Consider the following 24300-nt stretch of genomic DNA (forward strand, 5'->3'; position numbering starts at 1 on the left):
TGACGTCACCATATAACACATTTCATTCCGGACAAGCTCTTACCTCCATGTTCGCTTTCTCCCCTGTAAATAAATTAAATGCATGGAGTTTGTTTCCTCTGGTGCGGTTGTTAGGCATCTCTTTCTTCTTCTTTTATAAAAAAAAAATGTTAAGGTATTATTATTGGAGTGGAGGGGGGGGGGGGGGGCGTTAATTTGTGCTATTGGCAAAACAATTTAGCCCGATGTGCCAATGAAGTGCAGGCGTGGTGCGGTCAAGACACCGAGCGAGCGTCTATTGTTGCACACGACGAGCTGCATGACTCAGATCCCATTTGTCGGAGATGTCCACACGAGAAAAGGAAGAGATTCCTCCCAGAAGGTGAAATAGTGGGCAAGGCGTCAAGGCAAAAGGGCAAATACTAGGAAGGTCAAAGGGAAGTTGAGGGGCGGAAGCTTGGGAGGGAAGGAAAGGAGTTCAACGTACCGCCCCTTGTTTGTCTTCGGAACACGTTCACAGCATACGAACACAGGAACAAAAGTCTCTCTTTTTCTACAATTCTAGCGGTTCTCATACTTTTTACAAGTCCATTGGGGTTGTGTGTGTGTGTGTGTGTGGGGGGGGGGGGCAGTCCTTTGAATTCATCTAATTTGAACATTTAGATTGGTTGTTGATTAAAAGATGGTAAACTGAGGTATTTCTAAAAATGAATAAATAAATATTAATGTTGCCTTCTCCTTGAACATTACGTCAATTTATCATCTACGTCTACTTGTAACTCCTGGACATGTTTAAATTAAGTGAACATAAAAAAAGGGTGTTCTGCCCATGACGTCGTGGCTATATAGTGTATTGCTGCCACTTCAGAAAGTTTTTTTTCTCAATGTTTAAACGTTATAAGTTTCACAATTTAACAAGCTATGTTTCGCGTTGATAAATTTCACGTTTTAAAGCAATAAATTGTCACGTTAAAACATAAGCGTGGCTTATTATTGGCTCTGGTAACTAAATTAGGTGCCCTGCTCTCTGACAGTAACTGCAGTAACAGGAACTGCGGAAATCAAGTGATTTGAATCTGGGGTCTAGAAGTGTTGCTAAGGTAAACGCACTCATAGACTCCAGACTGGAAGCAGTGTCTGTGACTCGACGCTTCAGGTGTTCGTGGAGACGTATGGCTGCCTGTGTGTGCAAAGTTGAAGCGTGACGCTCAAGTGCAAAATAGAGCATTTTCATCATCGGGATGACCTTTGAACCTGACACTCGCCCCTCTTCTCTCGCACTAGAAGTGCTTGTCTTATGATGGTGACCTCATCAGCTGTCAGTGGAGTCAAATCTGTCTTTAGAGAGGCCAGAGATACCCACACGGGTTCCCTCTCATCATGCAGCCTTGACAGCATTTCATATGTACTGTTCCGGCGTATTGGCACCTCATTGATGAGTTTCAGAGATGTTGTCGCACCTGAGCAAGCTTCTCCTTGGCTGTTGTGCTTGAACGGAGATATGTGACAGTTGCCTTGCTTTATTTCTGATGTCTGTAAGTGCGGGAACCTGACCACCTGATTTTCTGATTAATACATTGAGACTGTGTACAACGCATATTGAGTGACGAATCTGGAAGTGTCTGGCGGACGCTATCATGTTCGGCGCTCACAAGACACTTTACCTTATTGGTTATGGCCCATTCATCCATCATGCCCCTTTTGACCTGGGCCAAATTGTCAGCAGTGTGACTCTGTCCAAAGTATTGTACACCCAAACGCTGATGAACACAACTGCAAATTCTCATTAATGTAGTGACAGGTCAGAGCCAAGTAAGACTCATCTTCATGTCAGTTGCTATACTCACTGCCACAGTTTACTGTACTTCCATTTTCACTTTTCCCGTTCAGTCATCAGTCATCCCCATGGAATTAGGAAAAGTCATGAAAAATAGAGCAAAAAAAGTCAAGTAGTTTTGGAATGATAAACATTGAATGGGCTCAAATTGACCTCGAGGATAATAGGAGGGTTAAAGAGCGTATACTACGACGTCACTATGCATTTATGTTAAGGCAGAGCATACGCAAACCAGACGAAGCTTGACTATACTGTTAGAACTGTTTAAATATAATGTATGTTCGGATTGGCAAAAGGAATATACCACCCCTGAATCCGAATGAAATTCCATTCAGATTTGGCCTTTTTATTCTGATTGATGTGTTTATACGGTTGTATGTTTATATTCCATTTAGTCTTTTGGATTCATTCTCATCGGAATGCATTGCTCTGTGTACATTTTCTCATATCACTTTTCTCAGCCAGTCCTCCCTCAAGCGTCTCCAGTTGATCCAGAATGTTGCTGCTCGTCTCCAAACTGGAGCTCGTAGGAGGGAGCACATAACTCCAATTCTGGCCTCCCTTCAAGGGCTCCTTGTCCATATTGTTCATCTTTAAATCTTTGAAAGGTCTCGCTTCACCTCTCTGAGCTCCTCCATCTCTACGTACCTGCCCAGTGCCTCAGGTCAGCGGACCAGACACTACTGGATGAGCCTGTGAGGGAATCGAGCTTTTTACATTGCCGGTCCCTCCCTTTTGGATTTACCTTCCATTAAATGTTAGGCAAGCTCCCTGTCTGTCCATATTTAGAACTTTTCTGAACACACATTTTTATTCTTTGGCTTTTGACTCAGCATGAAATTCTGCATTGTTTTAATGTTTTATTGTGTTTACTGTTTTTATGTTGTTTTAACTGTTTTTGCTTTCATATTTCTTTTTTTTTTTTACTTTATGTACAACTAGATGTATGCAGCGGTGGTTGTTTTTTAAGTTCTCTATACAAAAAGTTGAGTTGAGAAGTTAAACCAAACAGTGGACTATGACTACGGACTATACTACGAGTGGGAAAAGTTTTGGCAATCACTGATTTAGAGTGATTCAGTGAACCAATCGAGAAATTGCTTGTGCAAAGTTTTTCTAAGCCATCTGTGGTATGACTGTGAATGATGCGGTCGAGCTGCATGTCGGCGTTCGCAGAAAAAAAAAGAAAGAAAGAAAACGAACGAGAAAAAAACGACAAATCCCATCATGCTGTTCTTCCTCGTGACGTCACCGTAGCACAATGGCGTCGCACGGAAACAGTTCGTGCTCCCCCTCGTCTTCGGAGGACCAAAACGAGAAAAAAACATCTGTTTCTTTCGGCTTCGCTAAAACGTTGAGCAAATTCAAACCTCCGACTGCCGGCGCCGTTACCAAGCAAGATGACATCGATTATTTGACCGGAATCACCAAAAATGAATTGCAGAGGTAGGCTAATGCTAGCCGTGTTTTGTTTGAATCGCTGGCCTCAATTTTTTTTTTTTTTAAAGAAATCTGCCAAGTGTAAATTCGAGCGTAAGCGGTCCCTCTAGAGCTTACTAACATTGTGTAATGTTTCTAGTACGAAGCCATCTGAAGATCCAACGGAACTTGTCATCCCCTTGATCCTGAAGAACCGTTGGCGCGCTCCCCACCAAGAGGACCAGAACCTTGGAAATGGAGACAAAACCTGCAAATCGGCTCAACTTAACGGCGATGGAAGTGAAGACAAAACTCACGAGAATGACTCCGTGGAGGCTCAGGCGGTCAAAGAGCTTATTGAAGGTGTGTTTACTTACAGAGAGCATCAGCACTTGGCACCTTATGTTCAGACCAAGTGGCAAAAGTATTCACACCTTGTATACAACACAAGTGGGCAGAGTAGACAAAAATAGTACTCAAGTAAGTGTACTGTTATTTTAAGTATAAAGTAGTGGAAAGAGACAATACACAGTATATTTTCAAACATAAGGTATATGTCAGACAAGTGTATACTCAAGTAAAATAAAGAAGGTCTTTTCAAGGACACCACTGCTTTTGTTCATACTAGTGGCTGACTTCCTTTTTGATCCTGGTAGATTCAAGGCGGAAGCTGGAAGAGTTGCAGTCGGAGGCTAATCTAAACCTCACCATCCCCCTGTTGGCGCAAAACAAGGTGCCTGATGGCTTCGAGGACGGAGACCGTTTGAATGTGGAACTGCGGCCTGATCCTGTAAGTAGATGGACCGAGCACAAACTGGTCAGGCAGAAATGTTCTCTCCTCTTTTTTTTCCCCGTCTCTTGGATTGCATCATTAGATTGAGCAGGTGTAACTAATGATGTGGCTGGTGAAATGACTCGAGCTGGTGCTATGTTTCATCACTTTATCAAGCCAAAGGACATTCTAAAGTTTACTCTAAAATATGAGTGCTTTCAGGGGGAGCTTTTGACTGACCAGTCACATTGTGTTTGTGCACAATCTATTGATCCAGTCCAAGAGCTAGGGCTGGGCAATCAATTTATTGGTTAACTCGATTTGTGTCAGGACAATTTTATTTATTTTATTTTTACAAAACCGCAGTCAGCATTGCCTGCTTAGCAATTTAATCGCTACATTTAGAAACTTTTCCAACCCCTCTAGCAACTGTTTTTTTTAATTGACTTGCGAGTTTAATCCCTGCTATAAAGAAAATGCATGTTTTGACAAATTGAACTTTTTTCCAAAAGTGAAAATTTATTTTCACATCATCTGTGAAATAAAAGTCGATATTTCTATTATGTTTCTCTCCGAACCGAAAAAAGAATATATTATATTTTTTTGTCTCAAAAAATAAATAGATTCAGAGCTTGTTTGGTATACAAGAAATAAAGCAAATCAAAGAATAATAATTCTTTTTAACAATATCATTGTTATTTTCTTTTGCTATAAGTAAAGGGGGGAAAAACAATAAAAATCAGATTTTTTTTTTTTTAATGAAAAATATGGGAGATTTTATTTTAGGGCCAAATTGCCCAGACTTAACTACAGCTGTTTGTAGATTCTGCCTAATAGTAATGTTCAGCTCGTTTGACTGATACTATCAGAGAGATACCAATTTAATAGTATTTTCATTTTAGTCATAGCACTCATAGCAGTGGTATAGAAGTGTTCAACGTAGGGTTGCACTACATATTGAGAAAATATCAATATCGCGATAATGGCCTATGCAATATATGGAAGCCCATTCCCGTCAGTAAAAAAAAAAAAAAATGTTTCTTTTTTTTTGGTTGCTATGGAAGAAGCCCATTCCCGCCAAAATGCTTTTTTTTTTTTTTCTTTTAAACTTGCAGAAGCCTGTTTGCGCCAGTAGAATTTTTTTTTAATTCTGCTGGTAAAAAAACCAAACTTTTACAAGCAAGCAATGTTTCAGCTACAAAATGTCGCACTCAAAGGGCATGCAAACTTTGACTTTATGTAGGTATTATTGTATACTTGTATTTGACAACGTGTGTTAAAATGGTGTGAGCTGTGGTTTTATAGGCCTATGTGCGATATAGCCCATTACGTTGATGCAAAGGCACTAGGTGGGTATACCTACGGTCTCTTCAAATGCCGTCTATATCAAACATTATTAGCGGACAGTAAAATTAAGAGAAAAAAAAACGGGCTTCTACAAAAGAAAATTTTAGGCTTCTATAGCAATATGCAAAGACATGCAACAATTTTCTTAGAGAATTGTATGCTTTTATCTGAAATTGCCCAGTCAAATGCAAACTTAAATGTTCATTTCCACACAATAGTTGGACATTATCTAGGGGAATTACTATTAATTAGTTAAGAACACAATGAGCTTGCTTATTTTGCCACATACATTTTTTTTTTTTACTTCTTTCATTAGATAATAAAAATGTAATTTCTTTAGGTCCGCTAAATATCGCAATAATATCGATATCGCTATAGTCAACATCCATATTGCGTATAGCATGTTTTTCCAATATTGGGCAGCCCTAGTTCTATGTCATAATGGCAGCTGTGTTAACTCAATTGATTTAGCGAGAGCTAAACTATTAAACTGAGTTCTTTGTAATATGCAGAGCAGTCTTAATAATAATAATAAACATAAATGTAATTTATAGAATGCTTTTCAAAAGAATTCAAAGACTCTTTACAGTTTAGAATAAGTAAACTAAACAAAATATACAGACAAACATACATAAATCAAACAATATGAAACACAAGAAGTACACTTGACAAGCAAAAGTCCCTTGTTTAAGTCAGGGATGTAAAGTGATGTGTGAAGTGTAGAAAATTAGGACAGGTTGCTGTTCAAGCGGTGCTGGCTCAGTTTTCCATGAATTTAATTATTGCACGTTAAAGGCAGTGCTGAACAGGTGTGATTTTAATTTGGTTTTGAAAATAGGGGGGGGTCAACATCATAGATGTCTTTTGGGAGTGAATTCAAATAGGGGACAGCAAAAGAGAATGATCTGTCCCCCCAAGTTCGGTGTCTGGTCCTAGGGACGGACGTTCGGGAGGTTATTGTGAAAGGAATGGAAGGTACGCGAAGGAGTGCAGGGGTGGAACAAGTCTTTCAAGTAATTGGGGGCCTGCTTATGGAGAGTTTTTTGAGTGAGTAGGAGAATTTTGAATTTGACGCGGTAAGGGATCGGAAGGCATTGAAGATTCTGGACGACTGGTGATATGGTCATGGGAACTTGTATTGGTGTGGAGGCGGGCGGCAGAGTTTTGAATGTATTGACGTTTGCGGAGGAGATTATAGGGCGTTCTGTGTAGGATGCTGTTACTGTAGTTAATGTGTGATGTGATTAAAAACACGGATTAGGGTTTCAGGTGCAGAGAAAGAGAGAGAGGGCTGAAAGTGGGCGATACTCTTAAGGTGATAGAAAGCTGTTTTTGTCACTGCTTCTATGTGTTGAGAGAAGGTGAGATTGTTGTCCATGATAACTCCAAGGTTTCGGTAGTGAGGTGAGGGTGGATTTGTCAAAGGAAAGTGATGAAAGTCTAGGGTTGGGACCCATAATGACCTGTTATGATAATGTCAGATTTGGTACAATTCAATTTGAGAAAGGCTGTTTGCATCCATGAGCTAATATCAGAAAGAGAGGGTGGAGTGGGCCTGTTGGTCAATGGATTTGGCAGATAAGTAGATTTGGATGTCATCGGTGTAATAGTGAAAACAGTGAGGCCACGGCGATGGATAATCTGACAGAGAGGGGGGAGGTAGGGGATGAAAAGGAGAGGTTCTGCAAGTTCTGCAGGGGCATGATAACGATCCCGATCATTTGAATCAGGTGTGTTGGAGGAGGAAACATCTAAAACGTGCAGGATAAGCGGCCCTCGAGGACCGGAGTTTGACACCTGTGGTTTAGACAGTCGAGGAGGTCCAGGAAGTCACTGGCGTGTTTGCATTTTTTTTTTTTTTTTTTTGTCAAACATTGTCTTGCACCATTAATTTGCAAAATACAACCGCAATATTAAACTGTGTGTTTAATTAATTAGAACCTCTCAAACAGTATCAATCAAAATGAACTTTTGTGAAAGCGGAACGTCAATATTCTGACTATATGTATGTGTTCTACAGTCGACAGAAGAAGATTATGAGAAGGTTCCTGTTGAAGGCTATGGACTGGCCATGCTGAAGGGGATGGGCTGGAAGAAAGGGGAAGGCATTGGGCGCACCTTTAAACAGTAAGTCTTGTTTTCGTTTATTTCATTGCGAGTAAAATGATATTATATATTGCAGTACATAGATGGATAAAATGCCTGCACACCTCTGTTCAAATATAAATAACTATAAATGTAGGAAATGCCATGTTAAATGAAAGTGACTTGGTCGCTCGGGCTCCCAAGCCGGTGACGTCCCGACTAGGTGGGGCTCTGACGGTGCAGAGGTTGTCACTGTTGCACCGATATCGAACCCACACATCAAAATAACAGGATAAAAACTATAGGGTTATATGGCACAATGGATGTTTTGATTTATAGTCCCCTCCAAAAGTGTTGCAACAGTGAGGTCAAATCCTTTGTTTTTGTTGTGTACTGAAGACTAATATTCGAGTTTCAGATCAAAAGATAAACATGAGCCAAAAGTTCAGAATTCCAGCTTTTATTCCATGGTATGTGTTAAACAACTTCGGGCAGAGCATCTATTGTTCGAAGCCACCGACTTATCAAGGGAGCAAAAGTGAATAACATATAATATTTGGTATCACTGATGTCAAGAGACGGTAGCGTTCTTCATTTGAAATTTTTTTCCCAGGCTTTTACTGCAGCCTTTTTCAGTTCTTGTTTGTTTAGGGGGGTTTCTCCCTTCAATCTCCTCCTCAGAAGGTAAAATACACGCTCGATTGGGTTAAGGTCCGGTTATTGACTTGGCCGGTCAAAGACCTTACACACATCTTGATGTAAATACCATGAAATAAAAGGTGGAAGTTCAATCCAACAGTAATGAGCGACTTTTCCTGTGACAGAGATGTGAAGCCATATGAATACAAGCCTCGTGTAATCGGTTTGGGTCTTGGGGCGGATCGCTCGGCCATCAAAGATCTGGAGCCCGGCAAACGTCGGCGCCCGCCCAAGCCCGGCGAGGAGCGCAGCAAGGATGAAGAGGAGGAGCAGCTGGTGTTTGGTCGCGGCGGATGTGTGCTGCTGGAGTCAGGGGCGCATAAGGAGCGCTACGGAAAGGTCAAATATATTTTCATCATTTCCACAAGAAGATGTGCAATGAGCTGCTTTGACCACCTTCTCTCCCGCGCAGATTGAAGCTCTGGACACAGACAACGCCCGCGTTTTGGTGAAGTTGGCGATTGGCGGCGACGTGGTGTCAGTCCATCAGTATGCTGTAAAACTGGTCAAGCAGAAGGAATACGACAGATACAGCAAAGACCTCAGTAAGTGGGGGCGGAATTGGCTAAATCGTTTTTGGGGTCACAACCATAGCAATTGTTTTGCTGCTCTTTGCCTGTGTTCAGTGTAGAGGTGCAATATTTCATCATCGAATTTACAACTAATTGTCAATTCTACAACTAATGAATCGACAACTATTTTCATGCTTTCCGCAAGTCATAAAGCATTAAATGTCATGAAATGTATTCTGTGAAAATTAAGGCATTTAAAGCATATATACGTGTGCGCATGCGTGTATGCAGTAGGATGTGGGTATTCATGTGTTTTTAGTTGTTTTTAAAACAGCATTAAAAAGCATTCAATTTGATTTACTGATAGCTGCAGAAACCCTGATTTTGATCATCGATTAATCATTTAAGCCAATGTTGATCTTAAAATTGTCTGATTTGCTTAGCCCTCTATGAAAGCAGATAATTATCTTTTGTGTTTCGTCAAAATAAGACATTTGCAAACATTTGCTTTTGATTCAGAAAACAATGACAAATGTTACAGACCATGAACCGAATCAGAGACAATTTATATTTGTGCATTTCCTGCACTGTCAGTTTGAAATAATGTCCGGTTTTCAAATGAAGGGATGGGAATTGAAACACGTTTTTTTATCTCTGAGTCATCGAAAAAATAATCGACATATTATTAAAATTATCTTTTGCCGCCAAACTAATTCGACAACCTGAAATGTCCTAAAATCCTGGTGAATCATGTTAATTCCCGTGGAAAGTTTCCACCTTTGAAAAGTCCTGGAATTTTGCAACCATACTAGTTATCATGGAAAGGACTAACAAAGTAACCCCCCCCCCAAAAAAAAAAATTCAGGTCGTCTCAGCAAAGCACATAAAACCAAGGTAAAAGAGGAGAGAGAGCGCGATGAGCGACAGCAACGGGAGGACAAAGAGAGACAACACACAGACGAGGTCAAACACGCGTCCTCCGAGAGAGATGGAGGAAAAGATAACAGGAAAAGGAAACACCGAGAATCCAGTCGTGACAGGTGCGTCCATAGAAAGCAGACAGCATGTAACATTGTTTGCGCTAACCACCGCAAATAAGGATGAATATTTGTCGTTTCACCAGAGAGAAGCCTCCGGAAAAAGGGGTGAGGCAAGCAAAGGCGCCGCCTTCCTGGCTCCAGAGAGACTTGAAAGTTCGTTTTGTGGACAAAGATTTCAAGGGGGGCAAGTACTACAATTCAAAGGTATTCCGCCCGTCAGCTTCTATTTCACAATCTTCATTGAGACAAGGCACATATTTGTTTGGGGGACTTTGGTGGTCACTTTATTAACTGAAAAATAATACATAGTAGATATTTGAGAAATGTATTACTGTAGCCAACAACAACAAAAAAACTGTTTTCACGAGAACGTTATTGATTAGGCCAATGTTAATTAATTAGTAATACCCTAAAATTGGCCCGATTGATTGTGAGCGGGCTCCAAACGAGGCATGTAAACCTTGCCGTCCAATCTTTTTAGTCATATCAATTCAAGTAGTCTGTAGAAATGGTTTGGGGGGGATGATTTAGTGGACCTCCTATTTACAGCGGAAAGGGATACAGCCCAACAACAAATACTTGATGCTGCTATCAAAATACTTGGAAAGCGTCTCGTAGCATTTCAAACGCTTCAAAACATACTTCAGACACTATTTTGCCACCCCGTCCAAAAATTGAATTGGATTTGTAAAATCAAAACATGTTTTTGGATTGTGGGAGATGTCACACTTACATTTTCCATGTCTTCCCAATACATTATGTCCCTCACACTGATCTGAAACTGAATGGGTCAAAATCAAGCCACATTGTTAACGTTATCATATCGTGTTCTTTCAGATGCGAGTGGAGGATGTCTTAACGCCGTCGACCTGCATTTGCCGAACTGAAGAAGGAAGACTGATAGATGGTAACTTAGTCGAAAGACGTTTTTTTTTCTTTTCAATTCTATAGAATAAAACATGAACTTTTTTTTTGTCCTATGACAGATGTGAAGCAGGACATGCTAGAAACAATCGTGCCCAAAAGTGAATACGACGCCATCATGGTTGTGCTTGGTGAGCATCGGGGACAGGTGAGTCCAAAGTCATCTGGATTTTCGACAGGATCTTTTGACTGCGTTTGAAGTCATGTTGCTCGCCTCCGTATCGAAACATGCAACGTGTGTGCAGGTGGGCCGTATTCTGCAGCGGGACAAGAACAAGTGCCGAGCGATGGTCCAGCTTGACAGATATGAAAAGAAACTCTTCACTTTGGACTATGACTTTATTTGTCACTATTTAGGAGCGACTGACCACTTCTGAATTTGGGCAAATATTATTGTCTTATTGTAACAACAAAATCGTTTTGTAATGTTTGTAATAAAATTGTGAATTTGCACACGTTATTAGAAGAGTAATAGTTTCACTCACTGAAGATGAGATGAAAGAAGTCGGCCTTTTTCAATTCTTTGACCAACACATTATGACCAAGTTATCTTTCATTTCATGAACAAAAGTGTGTCCTCAAACGGCCATTCATATTTGGTCATAAAACAACATACGGTATTTACACAGGATCTTTTTGATGATATTCATATGGAAATAAAAGCAAACCTCCATCATGGGAAAAACTCAACTGGATCAGCAATGGTGACAAATGAGGTAACATCTGTTATTAGAAAGATGTTTAAATAAAATGACAAAGTGGTAATGCAAGATCAGACTGCCTAGCAAACACTTGTGGCTTACAAAATGAGCTTTCTACAAGACTTCCGATATCAAGATAAAATACATACAGTACAAGTACAGTCGGGAGTTGGCATTACTCCTTGACAAATTGGTTCGCTGCATTAGCGCGGAGTACGGCTCCCGGACTCGGGTACGGTCGCTGCTGGAACAGAGGCCCGGCGGCCGTGGTGTCGGCTCCTGTCTTCGCTTCGTTACGTTTGGGAAGGCCGCTTGACCACGAGCCCCTATAAAAAAAAAAATATATATATATTTTTGCTCAAGTGTTCTGAACAAACAACAGGGCCAGCAAGTCATGTGATATCTTACCTAGGAGCATCAGAATATGCACTTGGGTCCATGGGGTCCATTTCATCGTCTTTTTTACCTGAGGAGACAATTTTAAAAAATATTTAACAAGCTTTGAAACCTGGAATTGTCTACAATGATATTCTCCAACTTTAATTGAGCCAAGGGTTGAACTATATTTTAGACTGGAAATATCTCATACATTATTTGGACTAGTTTTTTTGGGGGGGGGGGACTAAACGCACAGGGTGTGGTACACCGTTACACTGTACAATATTTTTCTTATCCATTGCTCTTTCTCTCTCTCAATAGATTGTTTTTAAATGTTTTTTCTATTTTAAAAGTGTGTTTAGATACTTTTTTGAAGTGAATGCTATAAAAACAAGCCTAGGTCATAGTTACCTCATTCACTGCCAGACATTTTCAAACCCTCTTTTACCCCAACATTTGAAAAAAATTGAAAAAATATAAATAAGTACCTGGGATTGAATGACTGGACTGTTAAAAAACAAGTACATTTGTCAATGGCAGCGAATGAGTTAACCCGATTGCGGTTTTCAATTACACAACGTTCCAAATTAGCAAATTGTTTTTCTCTGATCATTATAAATGGAGTCTATGCAAATGGAACTTCTCCTAATTTTAAGTCATCAACTGTTAGAAAATAATTTGTATTCTTTGAAACCTCCCAATAATTTTTTTTTTTTTACTTTTCTCAAAATAAAAACAGGCAGTTCACATCCAAACAGCAGCTTTGGGAGGATATTCTGATATCCTACAAATAAATTCAAGCAGAGAATCTGCAAAAACTCAAGTTCAATGGAAGTAAGATTTGCAAAGCCGCTATCAAATAAGAGGACTTATGTTAAAATGGAACTTGACCTGGTAAATTGTTTTGATTTTAATAGTTTTTGATTTTAGCATATACAACGGCCTAATGCCACAAATTAACCTAATGACTATTTTCAGTTCTTTATAACCAATAAAAATGTATTGAAACCACGCTTTGCATAATTTGGAACAGTGCATTTTCACAAAAACTTCATTTTGATAAACAATACTGTTATCATTGAATGGTTTGTTTAAAAACATTCAAATTTGTGTATTCTCTAACAGTCAATGACTTCAATTATGATGAGTACCATTTGCATAGTTAGACTAAAGAATAAACAGTCCAAAAGGGATTTCAATAGACCTCTTTTGCCCTTGTTGTAGGGTGCCGTGTCTTCCCTCCGCTGCTTTCTTCTGTCTCGTTCGCGGCGCTCATCCCTCTCACGGTCGCGCTCTCTGTCCCGATCTCTATCTCGATAGCGCTCGCGATCTCGGTCCCGCTCTCTGTCTGTCTTCTCGGACTGACGCTCAACTCGGTCGTCACCCGCCTCCACTGAGCAATTCAAGGCAAAGTTAGGAAAAACATCCCACAACATACTGAACATGTTTTTTTTTTTTTTTGGTCAACCTTTTTGTTTCTTGGCAGCTTTTGTTATTTGAGCAGACGGGTCGTTTGGCGACAGCCAGGCCACCAAGTCTGTCTCCACATTCCAGTAGTAAGGAAGGCCGCTAAATTAACAATAGAAAAAAGAGATATATAGATATTAACAGCTCGAAAATGAAACACTGGAACTTTTTGGTATTTTGACCAGGAACTAAACCCTAAAGTTTGTGCATTTTGTTAAAGCGGAAGTCAACCCAAACATATTTATTTCAAGAATATGTTCCCAGCAGGCCCACTAGTTGAAACACGGCATTCTGATTAATTTTGCGTTTGTGGAATATAAATTAAGCAGCAAAATGCACTCGCTTTTAGCCATCTCTGGGGGCAGCCATTTTGTCTTCTGTCGACTGAAAATGACATCACAACTGCTCACAACGACCGGCTCAGATTCAGAGAACAGGTCAGCCGTGATTGGTCGGAGTGCACTCTGATGAAGGCAAAAACTGATGCCTGATGAAGGCGGAAATACATGCCGAAACATGTCAGGAAATAAAACGACCTAAAAATCTCGATTGTCTGTTATATATGAACCAACCAAAATAAAGATAACAAGGAAGACAAAATGAACTTAATACAACTATGTTGCGGAGTTCCTCCTAAGTCAGTAATCGTCAACTCTGTGGCTACACTTCTGTCATGTATCATTCTCATGAAGGGATGATAAGAAAAGACGGAGAAGCCATGCTAATTGCCAGAGATGGGCATCGCTTAACCGCCAATCTAAGAAAATCTAAGACTGACGTGGAATTGTGTGCTTGGGTGTTCAAGTAAATGGTAAATGGCTGTCACTTGTATAGCGCTTTTCCACCTATTAAGGCCTTCAAAGCGCTTCACGCTGAGTTCACATTCACCGACTGATGACACAGCATCAGAAGCAACTGGGGGTTCAGTATCTTGCTCAAGGATACTTCGACATGGTCACAATGGCCGAGAATCGATCCCACAACCTCTGGGTTGGTAAATGGCCACCCTACCACTGAGCCATGCCGCCCCCAAATGCCCTATTATGTTTTTCGTATTTTTATTGTTTAATAAAACCCTTGCTTCAAATCCCTGGGATTAACCTGCAAAAAAATTGCTACTCAATATTAGAAATTTGCTCCTCAGATGAAATCACTGCTAGCAACTTGCTCTACAAAGAAAAAAACAATTATTTTGAGCCATGTAAGGATGGAAATGTTTTTGTTTTTTTTTGTTTTTTGTTTTTTAAATCTGAATCAAAAAATGTTGACAAATCAATTGATTATTAAAGTAATCATTAGTGAACAGCTCTAAATTGAAAAAAAAGTGCACCAAGTCCATGTGATTAGGTATCAGAATCGGCAGCATAAAACCCTGATCAGAACACACAGACTATAAATGGAAAAAATCTGATAAACTAATAATTTTGCTGCAGTCACTTATTTTTTTCCTCAGAGCTGCATAATCATGAAGACAGATACTTATCATATTCTGTATGGTTTCAATGACTGAAACATATGACTTACAACTTTTTTTAGACTGTAACAATGTCTGAAAAACATGACTGCAAAAACCCAAGAAAAATACAATTCATGAAGACAAAGACTTTATTGTCCATCAAATTCTGATTGGTAAATTACTGAAATCAAAGTTTGTATCTGTTTGGATGACTTTTTTTATATCCTAAAAAATGTTTTGTGAAGATGTCAAATGTCAACAACGTTGCCACGTTGCAGAAATCAAGCAATACGTACCAAGAAGGGTCAAACACTTTATACCAGTTTGGTGGCAGATTTTCTGCTCTGGTGGCTTCATAATCGACATTGTTGTCGTCGTAATCTTCAGCAATAATCTCCTCATCTGCCCCTGGATGGAAAAATGGCATATGGCACAGGAATTAAATCCATTGAAATGGGACTGGGTATTTTGTTCCAATGTGTTTGTTTTGCGCCCAACCTTGCTCTGTGGGTTTCACAATCCCTCTTTTGGCCAAGCGGGCCAGCAGTGCTGCAGGAAGGGGCATCCTGCAAAATGATGACAAAGATCTCTTACGATGTATATATTTTGGTTTCCTTTATTTGATTGATTATAGGGATGAAATAGTATCATCTAAAAACACTGTTGCATTTGTATTTTTCTGTTTGGTTGCATGTTTATCCAGCGCCTGTTGGGGGGTTAGTATGTAAGTGTTTACATGTTGTATAGGTTTTTTTTTTTTTTTTTTTAGGCATGTATGTGGAATTTATGCATAGTGGTTTATATGAATATATTTCGGATTCCGATTCTTGCTTGATCAATTCTAAGGTAATGGTGAAGAGGTAGCAATTTAACTTCCCTATACATTATCGTAAATAACATGGTTGAAACCAAAAGTTCAAGTTCAAACGAAGGTAAATTTTAAAACTCGCTCGAATGCAAGTTACGAGTTAAGCAGAGCAACATGGTGGTAACCAAGATTTCAGCATAGGCAATGGATCGAGAGAGAAAAAAGAGCTCTCCTTTGGCTCACAATCAAACAGACCCAACAGACAATACGTAAAGAACAAAATGAAGTTGAAAATAAAATGCAGACTAAAGATAAGCCTTATTTACCTGCTTTGAGACAATCGCTAGCAGAACCGACGAAACCACTTTCTGCGGCGCACAGTAATGACGCGTATGACGTGCAACGAGAGGGGAAAATGCTAACTACTACAACATGATTATTTTACAAAAGTGTATCTGATTAATTTACTTTTAAGGATGGCAAAATTTTATATTCGTGAATGTAAGTTCATGGGAAGGAATCCCAGCTTCACTGTTTTCATTAACGAGTTCAAACATTATATTATACAATTAGGTATTCTTTGAAACATAAAGTAATTATGTAAAATATTTTAAAATATATTTAGTCGGTTTTTTTCCTATGCTCTCTATATATTTTTTTTCTAATTATTTTTCTTGTGGAATGTAGCGTTATGTTCTTTTTGTTTTCAAATGAAAATTGTGTTCGAGTTGTTAATGTAGTTGGCATATGTTGAATAAAGATTTTTTGAAAACATGATTATTGTCCTAATTGTCTTTAAAATAACAAGTGAAGAAAGACGAAATTCATGGTGGGGGGCAACGCGACAGAACACAATGGTACTTGTTTTAACCATTTTCATAGAAAGAAAGAAAGAAATGATAACCAACGCGTCGTTAAGTTTGATACACTTTCCTAAAGTGATCCAAATTACTTAAACTAAAACAGTAAGATGAAAGGAAACAAAGAATTTGGGTTATGTAGTTCTCTTACTGTGAGTCGCCTACAATTACGTCATCGGACCATGCCTTTTGCCTCCAGTCGCTTTTTTCATGCACGTTTACTCCAGACCAGTTGGAGGTGCCATACCTCTAAGCAAGAAGAAGAGACAAAGAAGAAACTTCAATGAGGCGATAATGAAAATGACGTCACACACAGAGGTCTACCACAACAAACATGGAGGAGTATGCTCGTGAACCTTGGTAACATTAACATTTTTAACATTTTTAAAGTTTATTTTATACACGTATTAAACTATTCGACCCAGTGCTACACATAGTTCAAGTGTCCAAGTAGAATTATTAGCTTTGAGGACGGTCAGCCGTCTGTCATGATCGTAGAGAGATTAGGATAAATCAGTAAGCGCTGACAGCTTTACTCTTTAGTGCCATTGTATCTTATATATTTGATCTATCTTCCAGTTGAACTATAGTAAAACTAGTGGTTGGGAGAAAGGACGTTCAAAAACCTTGTTACTGCACCAATCTTACATTTGAAAACAGATGTCTGTACTTTCCACTATACATTAAGACGCGTTGCTTTTTTGAACCTCTGCAGATGACGACACGATGCAAAAATGTTGTTTCTACTTTTAATAGATTATTGCTCAAATCAAGTCTCTGTACTTCTAAGTACTGTGTATGAAACGTGTATGTACTTGTACCACTTTTGACTAAGACAACCTTTGCAATCCCAACATACTGTCAAAGTACTGGATATCTGTTACTTTTACAGAAAAAAGTTAATTTGCCCATACTCCTCAATATCATCTATTAGTCCCACAATAAGACAAATCAAGATAAAACAATTACACTAAGAGCAGATAGTATGCATATGCTTGTCATTGATCAATAATGCATCTTGTGTATAGTCTATTAAAATTCATGTCATGTTGCAAATGTTTGTCAGCCCATGGAGAATAGTGGATGACTGTGGAGGCGCTTTCACCATGGGTGCCATTGGCGGAGGAGTGTTTCAGGCCGTCAAGGGCTTTAGAAATGCCCCGGCGGTAAGTGCGCTTATTCATTCTTTCCCCCCTCTGTACTTTTTTGCGACAATATTGTAACATTTCAGGGAGTTGCACACAGACTTAAAGGGAGTGGAAATGCGGTGAAGTTAAGAGCTCCGCAGATTGGCGGTAAGCAAGTCGTTGAAGCTAGAAGGTGCTAGAACTGATACATTAACGTCACTATCTTGATTTGTTTTGCAGGTAGCTTTGCGGTGTGGGGAGGTCTCTTCTCCACCATTGATTGTGGTTTAGTTCGCTTGAGAGGAAAAGAGGATCCGTGGAACTCTATAACAAGCGGTGCTCTGACGGGGGCCATCCTGGCTGCACGCAGTAAGAGAAAACTCAAGTAGACACCACAGGGGTACGTCATAGTTGGACCACAATCTGTTCAAGTTCTCATTTAGACATTTACACTATCAGGATTTTTGGGGCCTATCGCCGATCAGCTAGTTAAAAAAAAAAACGATAACCCATCAACGATCCGATCAAAAGATGGAGCAATATGTCTATTTAAATAACTTCTATTTTATTTGTTGAAAAGGGAATATTGTATATTAATGATAATCTACAACGTACATATAAATATGCCAGATTTTAGACATTGGCTAGTTTCTATCTTTATTCCCTTGGCATGTTGTAGCATTTTAAGTACGTTTGTGTACTGTTTACTGAGCACCAACAGTAGTATTCTCAAAAAAAAAAAAAATCAACTTTCTTTAGCAATCTTCGCAGTGCCCTAAGGAAGGAAAGTAGAGTAAAAAAAAACAAGAAGTGTGATTTGAACAGAGCTGGGCATCGCCTATCCGCCACTGTGTTCTATCCTGCATATTTAATCGACCCACGTGGTCCTGGTCCATCCCTCGTCGGTGACAGCCAATAGGCGTCGAGAACGTAATCTTGACATCACATGCAGGCGCCGCATGAGATGACACACCACCAAACAAAGAAAAAAATATCAAACAAAAACAGCAGACACACACACACACACACACACATACAGCGTGGTGATGGGTTTAATAAAAACAATATGGGGCACATGTCATTGCATGTGTGGAGTTTGCATGTTCCCCATGCCTGCGTGGGTTTTCTCCGGGTACTCTGGTTTCCTCCCACATCCCAAAAACATGCATGGTAAGTTGATTGGACTCTCTAAATTGCCCCTAGGTGTGATTGTGAGTGCAGATATTTGTCCCTGTGTGACCTGCGACTGGCTGGCAACCAATTCAGGGTGTCCCCCGCCTACTGCCCGAAGACAGCTGGGATGGGCTCCAGGTGGAGGTATCCAAAACACTCTTCGAAGAATACTTCGAGAGAAGAAATAAAAAGAAGTAAAAGACCAGATTGGATTTTGCAAAGACTTACAGACATGAGCCACAAAAGTTTGGGAGCAAAGGTTTATGGACTGATGACACCCCTGGCTGGGCGTCATCGCCGCTGCAACCGGGGCTATGTCCTTGACTGCGATCTTCCAATTGATAGACTTTCCCTGACTTTGCACGAACACCATCTGTAGGAATCCCGTGTTCCACTACAATTGATTTGTCAAAAACAGATCCATTTAGAGACAGTTGCCATAGAAAGCGTAAATTGGACTCCGCGTTGGAGCAGTGCGATCGTCATAAAGCTTCTCAAACTGGCACTGGACTGCAGTTGGGGACAGAAACACTTTTCACCAGGTGGCATTGGTGCAAGTTAATGCTGCTCCAGATGGTAAAAGGTGAGCCGAGGGCAAGGAAATGATATGCTTATAAAACTGTGAAGCCTAAGCAATCAAATGCTGATGGCCTCATTTCTCTTCAAATGATATACCGTAATGAAATAAAAAAGAAAAAAGAAATGACATAAAAAAAATTAAAAAAAACATTTAGAAAATTGTGCTTGTGCTGCCTGAGAGTTCAATAAAGCTCAGGTTAATGAGAGCAAAACAGGAAGTAAAAGACTACCAAAATATGGACACACCATTCTGGATGGCCACATGCAATTACTTGGATTTTTATTTTTCCAGGTGGGCCATTAACCATGATGGGCTCCGCAATGATGGGGGGAGTTCTGCTCGCTCTAATTGAAGGTTTTGGAATCCTGCTAACAAGATATACAGCACATCAGTTTCAGAACCGTAAGTGACAACACCATTGCAGTGTTATTACTGGTGCTTCTAACACACTGGCGAGTACATGACCGTATTCCTCAATGTCATTATTGCAGGGACGTGTCAATTTCAATATAAAAAATAAGGAGCCTATATTCTGTGTAAAAACTCTGAAGGTGTCAGGGTGCCACCCTACCATGCAAGGTGGTCACCACGTTACTTTCCTTGAAGACAAAACATTTAAATGACTGATAGTAAAATAAAAATATTTCAAATGACCGTATATGTATATTTTTAGATGAGCAGGATAAATAGTGTATGAAGTGAATTTTTTTTCATTCATGTGCGTTTTCTGATTAGTGACATACTTCCAGTCCGGGGCGCACATCCCTTTACCCATTGACTCACATTAAACGTTTGCCAAGCGCAGTAGCTCCTCTTGAATGCAATTAACAGGACCAAGGTGGGGCACAACATTCCGGCGACCCGAGATCACTGACGTCACATCCTGGCTCGGGATCTATGCACGCAGTGCGTTGGTGATTGAATTGAAAAGTTATTTCATCTTTAATTGAACTATAATGGATGCCAAGAAAATTGAGACTCGGCCATAGAGACCTTCAACCACACAGGTGCAGAACAAGGTCTCAGCTAACCAAAATTGATAAATGTGTCTTAACCACGCCCACACAGGAGCACGGCATAACCTGACAATGTGTTTCGTTCGTCGTAACTGGTTTCAACTGGTAAGTGTGTTAAAGGGTGCCATAGATAGGGAAACATGCAAATGCAATGGCCTCGCTGAAGTCACCTATCTAATTATGTGTGCCAAACAGGCCGAAATCTAACAGAATAAAGTTTAAAAAAAACATGTCTAACTTACAATAACATATTTCGCACAATTTCAGATTTTCAAACACCATGGGCACGATTATCCGCCTTAATGAAAGAAATCACTACTTCAGACGCTTGATCGCATGGCCAAAATCACTCATCCATACTTGTTGTTTGTCCCCATCCAGCAATTCCCTTTGCAGAGGATCCCAGTCAGTTGCCTCCAAAGCATGAAGAGCGCGACGCGGCACCAAAGGCTCACTTTCAGTAGCGCCGCAGAGGTCAGCTGTCGACTCACTTGTCACTCAGTGCATTCAGCCTGGCACCACGGGAACTTTGCTGCAGGTACAGTGATGAAGGGATGCAGAGAATGACTCCATGTGTGAAAGTCAGTTGACCTCAGGTGGAAGTGACCATGAATTATCACGAGGGAAGATGTATATATATTTTTTGTGAATAGAGACCATAGATATTTCCACAAAAACTACACTGGTGCCTTGAGATACCAGTTTAATTTGTTCCATGACCGCACTCGTGTCTCAAATTATCCTCCCCAATGAAACGTACGCAAGTGTGGGGGATAGGGACCAAGCCGACCCACAAATAGCGAAAATCTGCGTATAATTGATGCCTGTTGAAATGCATTGAGTAAAAAACATATATGTTAACATATGTTAACGTTAAGATGTGAACAAACATTCCGTTTTTGAGGTCTCCTGAAAAGTGACTATCCAAATGAGTTTTTCTTAACGTATTTTTGCACAAAATAAATTTCCTCGACAGTCCACATAACCCGCAAACATGGAAAATGTGAGCCCAAAGTACAAGTGTACCCATGTACTTCTTTATTTCTTCTGTGGTGTCTGTTGGTAGCTAGCAAAGCAATTCGATGGTACATTAGCGCCATCAACTGATAATGTTCTTCCACTGCAAGGAAACCATTGTGAATTTATGGTGGCCGAATGTTGTGAAAATCTTTGGCGGCATTTAGTGGCGGGGCTCTGAAGCGCACCCGTATCTTAAAATTTGCTGTTATCTCAGGACAAAGAAATCAGCCAAGCGATGAAAAAACTCAGAAGTTAAGGAACCGCGTTTCTCAAGGCACCACTATATGTAGCGTTGACATTTTTACTGGCCTGCTAGGCTTATGAGGCACTGGGGGAAACCCTACTATTCAATAATGTAATATTGTGACATATTTAATAATATTTATGAATGAATGCAGAGGTGTCCAAATCCGGTCCTCGAGGGCCGCTACCCTGCATGATAATGCATGATCAAATGATCAGCTCATCAACAAGCTTTGTAGAAGCCTGTTAATGATCTTGATCGTTTTTAAACAGGTGTGTTGGAGGAGAAAAAACATCTAAAGCATGCAGGATAGCAGCTCTTGACGACTGCATTTGGACATCCCTGAATTAGGGTTAGGTTCAGAAACAGGCGAATTTTTTTTCAGAAATGTCAAGAGTCATGAATTATAATGTATGGTAGAATCCGTATTGCACAAACTTTTATTAGTCAAAATGAAAAACAAAAAAATGAAAATTTCTTGAAAACCTGATTTGCTAATAAAAAAGATATTTTTGAAATCAGCGTCAAAAATTGGTTTAGGGACACATAAATCCATTAAAATTAGATATATGAAAATGTGCTTTTGACAATTGTAATTTGTTGCAATAGATTAACAAAAAAAATCTGTTGAACTTGTTTATGGGACTTAACAACCAAGCAAATGAAAGGGTGTCCATCCATATTCTATGACACGGTATTCCCCAACCTTCTTTCTGTTACTCGCAAGGTCAGCAGAAGCAGAATCCTTGAAGACCCATTGTAATGCAATGTGTCCAACACAATTCCCCATACAAATATGTCATGATGCCAATAAAAAACATAACACGTAGCATTTTTTGTTGTTGTTGAAATGCCGCACTGTGCGGCTGTACATATTGCACATGTCAGAAACCGCTGCAGGAGCCAAGGCACATGTTTTACACTACAAAAATCGGTTGATGCACCACACAAAATGACTGTATCAACTGTACTGACTGTCACTATACGTCACTTGCATTGATAGGGGTGGTTCTCAAAAATTATCAACCCGAAGTGTGACATGAGAGACCAATAATAAACTTGTTCATTACCAGGTAAAACTGACATGCTTTAATCAAATCTTTCTGCAGCTTTCCATGAATAAATGAAGATATTTCTCTCAGCCCTTTGTTCGCAAGAGATTGTTGAAAGTCAGGGTCTACTCCGTTATTTTATATTGGAGCACCTGGTACCTGGGCACAAAGCACGGCACTCAAGTAAAAAAATTAGTTTTTAATTAATTATTTTTACACTTGATCAGCTTTACTGCACTCCTACAAAGATATTCATTTGAAAAACTGGTACAAGTTACCAATTGTACGCACAAATTAAACTGAGTGGTGAACGATGGCCATCTTACACGGCTAGACATAACAAATGATCAGCGTTCGCATTGCAAAATACGGAATGCCTGCTGCCAAACTGTGCGCCATTCAAATCCTGCTGACTCACATGCAAGAATACACCAAAGGAATAGTGTGTACATTACAACCAGCTTGAAATAATTATCAATCTATTTTATTGAATATGCCTTACCGATAAAACTGAACCACACGTAACTTACTCGGTCGTCGTAGAATTTTGAAAAATGAGTTTTTGTGATATAAAAGAAGTTAAAATCATATTTTGCAGGGAACCCACTGAACTTCCGGTTCAGCTATGAAAGTTGTTCTAGTGGAAGTATACAGTACATTACAGTAGTAGATCGTCGGTGGCACCTTGTGGACACAGAAGGAAACGCACAGAACGTAATTTTGTTCTGGCAAAATATTACCACATTATGGACAGCGTAGGACTCGATTAAACGGAATTGGGTTGCATTGACATTTTGCCAAGTAACAACTTTATCAACTGTTTTTGAAACTACCGCATTTTAAAGGTATAAAAGGCTCTTAATTACATGGGTGTGTTTGCATGTCATCAAGAGGAAGTGGTGGTGATGGCTATTTTTCACCACTCACAATACCGTACATTCATACACAAACGACATCCCTGCAGTATGTCTGCAACACTGTAAGCAGTGAAATCTGATGAAAATATTGACTCTCGAAGTGGGTCAGCGTTTGAACATCCGGCTGGATCATACTTTATGATAACCACCCATAGATGAGCAAAGATATATTATTTGTCATTTCATGATCATTTTAGTTAAAAAAAAAAAAATCATAATATTGGATAATTGGGAGGATGGCAGAGTACCCGAAGAAAACCCATTACAAATTCGGGTCCCTGCATGGCTTTACCGGGTAATCCAGCAAACATGCAAACTCCACAGAATAATTGCTTTAAAATATTTGCCTTGGCTCAATAAAAGTAGTGATGAATGACTGCACTATAATCCATTTTACTGCTCAAGGGCATTTATGTGTCTTCCTAAGGTAGGATCACATATATAGCAGCGTGATTTTGTTTTTCTCTATAGAATGTTTATTTTCTCATGATATTTATTCAAGTGGTTCAAATGAATAAAGACATCAAATGTTGTCCGATGAAGAGATTGTGTTTTTTCCCCTCCCGTGTGCTTTGCTTCAAAAAAACAACACAAATGTTTGTATTGTCCGTCCATCCATCCATCGATTAACTACCGCTTATCTGGGGTCGGGGTCAGCAGCTTCAGCGGGGAAGCCCAGACTTCCCTCTCTCCAGCCAGGTCTTCTAACTCTTCCAGAGGGATCCCGAGAGGTTCCCAGGCCAGCAGGGAGACCCTCCAGTGTGTCCAGGGTCGTCCTCGGGGCCTCCTGCCGGTGGGACATGCCCGGAACACCTCACCTGCAGGGAAGCGTCCAGGCGGCATCCTAATCAGATGCCCGAGCCACCTCATCTGGCTCCTCTCAACTT

The 24300-nt window shown here is 39.9% G+C and overlaps 4 protein-coding genes across 4 annotated transcripts in view; 2 read left to right on the forward strand and 2 right to left on the reverse strand.

Moving 5' to 3' along the window:
* The window catches only part of magixb (MAGI family member, X-linked b), a 68339-nt gene extending 68229 nt beyond the window's left edge, over positions 1-110 (reverse strand). Inside the window, exon 1 of the mRNA XM_086031724.1 lies at positions 44-110. Within this exon, the coding sequence (XP_085887850.1) occupies positions 44-84 (41 nt within the window). The 5' untranslated portion in view covers positions 85-110. The remainder of the gene's footprint in view (positions 1-43) is intronic.
* A 2940-nt stretch (positions 111-3050) lies between these two features.
* Positions 3051-11074, forward strand: gpkow (G patch domain and KOW motifs). The gene is made up of 11 exons (XM_086031761.1): positions 3051-3262; positions 3396-3598; positions 3892-4025; positions 7375-7481; positions 8264-8477; positions 8551-8683; positions 9516-9690; positions 9774-9894; positions 10528-10597; positions 10677-10762; positions 10860-11074. The coding sequence occupies exons 1-11, from the start codon at positions 3078-3080 to the stop codon at positions 10989-10991; spliced, it is 1560 nt and encodes a 519-aa protein (XP_085887887.1). The 5' UTR covers positions 3051-3077; the 3' UTR covers positions 10992-11074.
* A 242-nt stretch (positions 11075-11316) lies between these two features.
* On the reverse strand, positions 11317-15856 carry pqbp1 (polyglutamine binding protein 1). Its single transcript, XM_086031774.1, has 7 exons — positions 15751-15856; positions 15115-15182; positions 14913-15024; positions 13162-13262; positions 12898-13086; positions 11724-11781; positions 11317-11641 (listed from the first exon to the last, which is right to left on the reverse strand). Exons 2-7 carry the CDS (start codon positions 15179-15181, stop codon positions 11491-11493), a joined length of 678 nt encoding a protein of 225 aa, XP_085887900.1. The 5' UTR covers position 15182; positions 15751-15856; the 3' UTR covers positions 11317-11490.
* Positions 15857-16529: 673 nt separating this feature from the next.
* On the forward strand, positions 16530-23945 carry timm17b (translocase of inner mitochondrial membrane 17 homolog B (yeast)). Its single transcript, XM_086031787.1, has 6 exons — positions 16530-16644; positions 17351-17450; positions 17516-17579; positions 17652-17780; positions 19456-19566; positions 20562-23945. The coding sequence occupies exons 1-6, from the start codon at positions 16619-16621 to the stop codon at positions 20642-20644; spliced, it is 513 nt and encodes a 170-aa protein (XP_085887913.1). The 5' UTR covers positions 16530-16618; the 3' UTR covers positions 20645-23945.
* Positions 23946-24300: the final 355 nt, after the last annotated feature.

The sequence above is a fragment of the Filicampus tigris genome, chromosome 1, assembly GCF_054856515.1.
Source record: "Filicampus tigris isolate MCC_2025a chromosome 1, RoL_Ftig_1.0, whole genome shotgun sequence".
Lineage (NCBI taxonomy): Eukaryota > Metazoa > Chordata > Actinopteri > Syngnathiformes > Syngnathidae > Filicampus > Filicampus tigris.

Bases quoted from the DNA above. Each gene is read 5' to 3' on its own strand.
- timm17b (XM_086031787.1), top strand. From the start codon at position 16,619: ATGGAGGAGTATGCTCGTGAACCTTG. The intron at 17,580-17,651 runs GTAAGCAAGTCG...TTTGTTTTGCAG, and splicing joins AAGAGCTCCGCAGATTGGCG to GTAGCTTTGCGGTGTGGGGA. The intron at 19,567-20,561 runs GTAAGTGACAAC...GTCCCCATCCAG, and splicing joins AGCACATCAGTTTCAGAACC to CAATTCCCTTTGCAGAGGAT.
- pqbp1 (XM_086031774.1), bottom strand. From the start codon at position 15,181: ATGCCCCTTCCTGCAGCACTGCTGGCCCGCTTGGCCAAAAGAGGGATT. The intron at 13,087-13,161 runs GTTGACCAAAAA...TGAATTGCTCAG, and splicing joins AGCTGCCAAGAAACAAAAAG to TGGAGGCGGGTGACGACCGA. The intron at 11,782-12,897 runs GTCTATTGAAAT...TTGTCTCCTCAG, and splicing joins CTACAACAAGGGCAAAAGAG to GTAAAAAAGACGATGAAATG.
- gpkow (XM_086031761.1), top strand. From the start codon at position 3,078: ATGGCGTCGCACGGAAACAGTTCGTGCTCCCCCTCGTCTTCGGAGGAC. The intron at 8,684-9,515 runs GTAAGTGGGGGC...AAAAAAATTCAG, and splicing joins CAGATACAGCAAAGACCTCA to GTCGTCTCAGCAAAGCACAT. The intron at 10,598-10,676 runs GTAACTTAGTCG...GTCCTATGACAG, and splicing joins AGAAGGAAGACTGATAGATG to ATGTGAAGCAGGACATGCTA.